The 6644-nt window shown below is 46.9% G+C and overlaps 1 protein-coding gene across 2 annotated transcripts; it reads right to left on the reverse strand.

Moving 5' to 3' along the window:
* Window positions 1-2049: 2049 nt before the first annotated feature.
* On the reverse strand, window positions 2050-6644 carry preb (prolactin regulatory element binding). Of its 2 annotated transcripts, none has more exons than XM_069717227.1 (10): window positions 6485-6644; window positions 5509-5676; window positions 4879-5071; window positions 4457-4707; window positions 4253-4333; window positions 3794-3921; window positions 3544-3717; window positions 3348-3420; window positions 2944-3103; window positions 2050-2860 (listed from the first exon to the last, which is right to left on the reverse strand). In XM_069717227.1, the coding sequence occupies exons 2-10, from the start codon at window positions 5641-5643 to the stop codon at window positions 2766-2768; spliced, it is 1290 nt and encodes a 429-aa protein (XP_069573328.1). In that variant the 5' UTR covers window positions 5644-5676; window positions 6485-6644; the 3' UTR covers window positions 2050-2765. The 2 variants fall into 2 exon arrangements, with proteins under 2 accessions (XP_069573328.1, XP_069573327.1); XM_069717226.1 differs by having other exon boundaries at window positions 4457-4710; window positions 6485-6643.

The following is a 6644-nucleotide window of genomic DNA, read 5'->3' on the forward strand; positions in this document are numbered from 1 at the left end:
ATAGTATATGTATGACATCAAAAACAGAGAATATTGTATCCCATGGAATGGTATGGAAAATTACCATTACATTTGGTCATCTGGATTTTCTTCTGTAGTTTCTTTGTTAATTTTTTATTTGATCTACATCTGTTTGTTTGGTTTTATTGTGTTCCTTTTTATTGAACCTTTATCCTCCTGACATCAGTTCCAGTCTTTTTGTGTTGCAGTAAACCCAATCCTCCTGTTAATAGAAGCAAATCGCATCAACACATCTACAGAACCTGAATATGTATGTCATCAGGCAGAGAGAGAAATTTTTTGCAGTGTAGATTGTTTGTATTTTATTTTTGCTGTGATTCAAATTGTTTGCTTTTATATTGGTTTTAGCATGTTTGCTTGTTTTTATTTGCATTGTGTGGTTTTAACATGAGGTGTTTTACTTGCATGTTTTTATAATCTACAATTTTATCAGGCATGTTATTGGGCACTCTGTTCTGATCTGATTAAAGCTGCTCGTAATCATTGATCCTCGGCACCTGCAAAAGTTCTGTTTGTCTCAGGGACCAATTGTGAATGCTGGCAGGACAGAAGCGGCCAACAGTGTCACAGAAGGGTAGGGTAATAATAATTGGAATAGTTTCTGGGGAAAACCTGGTCTGATCCGGAGAGATGGCATCCATCCTACTTTGGATAGTGCAGCTCTTCTTTCTAGAAACATGGCCGTGTTTTTTAACAGCCCTAAAACCTGACATCCAGGGTTGAGGCCAGGACACAGAGTTACAGTCTTACACTCTCCTCTGCAGCTTCTTTAGAGCTGTCATTCACCCAAAACGCTCAACAGAGGTTGTGTCTGTACCCAGACCACCTACGTTTAACAAATACACAAAATTCAACAAAAGATCTATCTGAGAAATGTTATTGTTATATAAAAAAAGATTTGCTCATTTTGAATTTAATGGCAGCAACACGTCTCGTTGGGACAGGGTCATGTTCACCACTGTGCTGCATCACCTCTTTTCTTAACAACACTGTAAACATTTGTGAACTGAGGAGACCAGTTTCTGGAGTTTAGAAAGTGAAATGTCTCATTCTTGCCTGATAGAGGATTTCAGCTGCTCAACAGTTCAGGGTCTCCTTTGCTGTATTTTTCGTGTCCTGATGCTCCAGATGTTTTCAATGGTTGACAGGTCTGGACTGCAGAAGGCCAGTTTATCAGGGGAATCTTCTACTATGGAGCCATGCTGTTGGAATACGTGCAGAACCTGCAAATATCATTCAGCATTAATGCTTCCTTCCAGACGTTCAAGCTACCCATGCCATGTGAACTGATGCATCCCTGTACCATCACAGATGCTGGCTTTTTAACTGAGTGCTGATAACAAGCTGGATGGTCCCTCTCCTTTTTAGACCAGAGGATGGCGTTTTTATTTGTCTTAAATCTATTTTCAATTGAATTTTGGGTTTACACATTTTGAAAATCATCATTGTTTTTATTTACATTTCAGTGTCCAAACTTTGTTAGAAACACTAGTCCTTGTTGTTGTGATGAATGTTGTGTTGTGTGAACCCTCCTTCATTCTCAGCTGGTCTTTCTGTATGGTTACCGGTGTTCCTTGCTGATTGGTCACTGTGTCCTCTCTAATCGCCATCATGTTGTCATGACGATGATGACCTGTAGCTGAAACACGTTTTTTTTTTTTTGTTGCCTACAGTAGATTGAGTTTGTTGATCTGGGAGTTCTGGTACTCTGGTCTCACAGCCTTCAACACGTCTGTGATGTAGTTGTTAAAGCTCAGAGGAATGTCCTGAGATGATAACCGACTTTTTAAAAAAGGAGACATCCAAATACAATCTCTTTCTGGTCGGATGTTTCAGTCATCGCGCTGTCAGAGCACGTGATGAAAGGAAGTTAACTTTTCAAACTGAGGCTGAAGGCAGAGGGTGAACTTGATGAACTGAAGCAGCAGCTGTTAGCTAAAGCTACACTGTTGCTGCGGGTGTGTGTGAGGATGCTGAATGTCTCCATGGTAACAGGGAACCTACTCTGATGTAAACACTGCAATGAAATAAAAGGGGTACACAACAGACTTTTATTGTGAAAATAAGCAGGAAAGAGTTACTTCACATTAATCAAATGTTGATTTAAGTTTTGCTAAGTTTATTTTTTTCATTTTATTGTTATCATGGGTTTGACTGCATTGATCGTGTGATTATTTACTGAAAACAGTTCATCATGTGTTCAGTGTTCCTACTGCCCTGAATGTTCAGACCTGACACGTCATACAAACACTGCAGCTGCTGTCTGTGTGTGTGTGCATGTGTGCGTGTGTGTGTGTGTGTGTATGTGTGTGCGCACGCAGTCAGAACATTTAAATCAAAGGTTTCATAAAAGATTTTTCACTCCAGTAAAATCTTTAAGTTTCCACATATGCATCCTGTTAGATCACATGATTCTCCCTCAGCCTGAACACACCTGCAGTCATCATCATCTTCACTGACAGGGCTGAGGGCTCTCTGCTGCCCACTAGTGGATAAAATAGAGGAGCACATGGAGCAGTTCTTCAGCGTGTTTAAACGGACATGTGTGTAAATCGTCTCTATATTTTTTACATTGCTCTTTAAATATGTGAATAAAAAGCCTGGTGACATTCATGACCCTGATCTTCATCCCTGCAGCAACGAAGACGAACTGATGGATATCAACGTCCCGTCTGTCCCGCTGTGGTTGCAGGGGGTCCAGTTCTGGTGCCGTGCTGGGACGCCTGAGACACCAGGTGTACTGTTTATAGCAGTCCTGGGAAGAGGTACTGGAGGAGGAAGACCACGCCCACCACCATGAGGCCGCAGCACAGCAGCACCAGCCACACGGGGAAGTATCCTGGAGGAGACACAGAGGGAGCTCATCATACATGATGTTAGCGTGTTCACTGATACTGATGATGATGATGGTGGAGGACATACTGGGGCTGGAGACGGTATGGACCTGGCAGCGGCTGTCCACAGCCACACTCAGCATGGCTGTTTCATTAGTCCCCCTGATGTCCGTGTCCTTCAGGATGTCGGGCAGGAAGGACAGGTCGGTCACCACGATACCGTGAGACTCCTGGACGTAGTACAGCTTCTACACAGAGGACAGACAACACGGAGGACAGACGGTGAGACAACAAAAAGGACGGACAACACAGGACAGACGGTGAGACAGCACAGGGAGGGACAGATGTTGAGACAACAGCAGGGCTGCTGGCTGATCTAGGCCCTGTGGTTCTACGTGTGAGTGATCTATGTCCCATGGTTCTACGTGTGAGTGATCTATGTCCTGCGGTTCTACGTGCGAGTGATCTATGCCCTGTGGTTCTACGTGTTACCTGCAGGGAGAAGGCGATGTAGATGGCTACTGATCCCGTCACAGTTCCCAGACCCAGAAACGTTCCAGAGTCACTGTGAAGACAGTCCAACTTTAACTCTGCAGGAAACCCAACACTTTTATTCTGAAAAGTCCAAACAGTCCCCTCTGCGTGCGGCACCATGGGCCCCTCCCTCTGTGTGTTAACGGATCAGTACCTGATAGCCAGACAGGAGATGACCTCAGGACCACAGGGGGCCGTCAGCATGGGCAGCAGGCTCCGCCCATCCCACTTGGTGAGGTAGCAGGGAGGAGGTCTACGCTGTCTTTTATGGGGGATCTGCACCGTGTACAGCCTCAGGGCATCTTTCTGGTCCTCTACCCGTCCAAACCTGGAGCACATGAACATACAACCGTCACGACCTGGACGGACCGACCCCGAGGCGATCGGCCAGGACTCCCATTTACCTGCAGGCCACGTATCGGTACGTCTTCTCTGCTACCTGAGGCATGGTTTCATTCCAGTTCAGACCTGTCGCCAGCTGGTTCCCGCTCCACACGCTGCAGGCAAAGTCCCGGCCCACCGTCACCAGGTGCTGCAGGACAACACGACACACTGAGGAACCGACACACACACACACACACACACACACACACACACACACACACACACACACACACACCTGAGGAAACACTGAGACTCTCAGCATCGTCTCACTTCAACACTTTATTATTAAGGTCATCCGCACTGAAATGTTATCATCATAACTTCAGTTCTTATTTCATAAACAAGCAAATCTGAAGGTGTTGTTTATAATAAACCACCAGAATTATGGAAGAAGAGATGTTTTCATTGTAACTCTGACTGACTGACTGACAGAGTGCAGTAGACGTTATGTTGGACTCCGTGAGGTGTCGGTGGTTCACCTTGTTCCCTGGACTCATGTCCAAGTCTTCTACCTCCCCTTCATGTGCTCTGAAGTCAAACTTCTTCTTCAGGGATGGAAACTGGAAAACGACAAAGAACGCAAATCAACAACAACAGAGAACTCCGTCATAGTCTGCTATAACAGGAGAAAACGCATTTAGGACGCAGCGGTCAAACAGCTGCTGTGAAGGGATGCGCTTTACCTCCCAGACCCGGACGTGTCCGTCTGTGCCTCCCGTCAGCAGGAGGCTCAGGTCGGGACTGAACCGGACCACCTTCTGGAGGGGGTCCTGAGGGTTCAGGTCCGACTGCACTTCGCCCAGACCGTAGACGGAGACCAGAGGCGTCTCGTCCTTCGTCTCAGACGCGTCTCCGGGTGCCGCGGCGCCGTCCTGTCCAACTTTGTCGCTTTTCCCTGCTCGTCGTCGGGCGGCACCCGTCTGACCGCCAGTCCCTGCTGAACACGATCAGAGTTACTGGATCACACCGTTGGCTGCTAAACACGATCACTTACTGGATCATACCGGTCCCTGCTGAACACCGCCACACTCCAGTAACAGAGTCCCATATCAAAGAACCGTGACACACAGATCACGTTTATCCGGTAGACTCAGGTAAGACTCACCTTCTCTCTTAGTTCCGCCTCCTTTCTGTGTGCCGCGTTTGAAGCCGAGCAGACAGCAGGTCCCGTCCTGTCCCGCGGCGACCACGCCATTACCTACAGCCATGTTCATAGTAGCACGCGTGTCAGTGTCGTGCGAGTGGAGCAGAGTGGCGGAGTACTGGTGGTCTCCGACCAGCTGCAGGTCCAGGAAGTGCTGTAATACACAGTCAGAGGTCTGTGACACACACACTCACTGTTCACACACTCACAAAGACTGTAACGCGCACATCCACTCACACACTCACTGAGCAGGTGAGACTTTCCACTGCAGGATACAGTACTGTGTGAGGTGTTAGACAGAGAACACATGTGAACAGACAAAGTGAAACTAAATGAGGAAAAGAGCTTCAACACTTTGACCACACATTCAGAGTTTAGAAAAACATGCTGAGGGGAAAACTAACCAGTCCAAATGAAGAAGCTGCTGTCAAGACTGTTGAAGCTGTTTTCCTGTGTGTGTGTGTGTGTGTGTGTGTGTGTGTGTGTGTGTGTGTGTGTGTGTGTGTGTGTGTGTGTGTGTGTGTTCCAAAGCCGCAGTGCGCTGACATGTAATAATATTGAAAGAAGCGTCTCCATCAGTGAAACACTCACCAAAGCATTCCTGATGCCGGTCTTAGAGGCCCCCCCCCCTCCTGCTGTGATTACCAGCCCTGAACCGGGGTCCACTTTAACGGAGTATAAGGGAAAGGGGGCTCTGTACAGATCTGGCACTCTCCTCTTCCCCATTTTTCTTCATACACCTGCGGTGTTGAGCCCCACCTGTGAAGGACAGAGGGTTAGTCGACCTGCTGCAGCTGGAACAGCAGCTCTGCTCTCTGTTTGTTGTCACAGTAACTGTGATGTTTATGGACTGTTGGTCAGAGACCATGAGACATATGAAGACACTACAGATGATCATTATTCACTGTCCTCTCACACTTCATGGACCAACAACTCAGCAGATGATCAAGAATCATCAGCTCCAGGTGTAGTGTTCATTGTAATAATCATTCAGTAATGAAGTGTGCTGTAATTGTTCTTTTCATCAACTTCAAAATGAATATTTATAATAAAGTAAAACTGTGGAGACTATGTAAAAGTTTGGACCTGTATTACCTGCACAGGTATCTGACTGCAGTGGATGAGGAGGTGGACCGTGCAGCTCTGACAGGCTGTCAGGCTGGCTCTAATATTGTGTGACCGATGCTAAGTGAGTTTAAGCCTCCGAGACTCTCCCCGGTTTAAATTAAAAGGTCGCTCTAGGTATTTTTTGACAGCTTTGACTGTGACAATGTCTTCAGTTTAACCAGAGCGGACCGTGTCGTCCACATGACCGAGCCCGGCGGCTGTCATGTGAACGCAGCAGGTTCTTTGTTTCTCAGCTACCTGGGCTAGCAGCTCCCAGAATGAGCCACCAAGCAGGGCAGGAAGGTGAATGGTGAAAGCTGTGAATGATAAATATTTTATGTTTGACTAAAAACGTGAGAAAACATCCAGGTTACGTCAAAGCGTCGGAGTGCAGCTAATAGCGTTTAGCCACTACAGTCAGCCCTGCTAGCTGCCGGTAGTTGCCGTTGACGTATCCTACCTGTGCAGTCAGCCAGTCCGTGTTATCCTGCGTGTTATTTCACAAGAGAGCTAAACACTAACTCTGCTGATCTCATACTGAACTATCAGTGATGAAGAGCAGCTACCGTCATGCTAAAGGCAGTTCCACAGCCACTTCCCGAACTACACGTCAGCAGCGT

This window comes from Brachyistius frenatus, unplaced genomic scaffold (genome assembly GCF_029030835.1).
Source record: "Brachyistius frenatus isolate BFR_SWC_R1_liver_20210118 unplaced genomic scaffold, ASM2903083v1 Contig_171, whole genome shotgun sequence".
In the NCBI taxonomy this organism is placed as follows: Eukaryota; Metazoa; Chordata; class Actinopteri; family Embiotocidae; genus Brachyistius; species Brachyistius frenatus.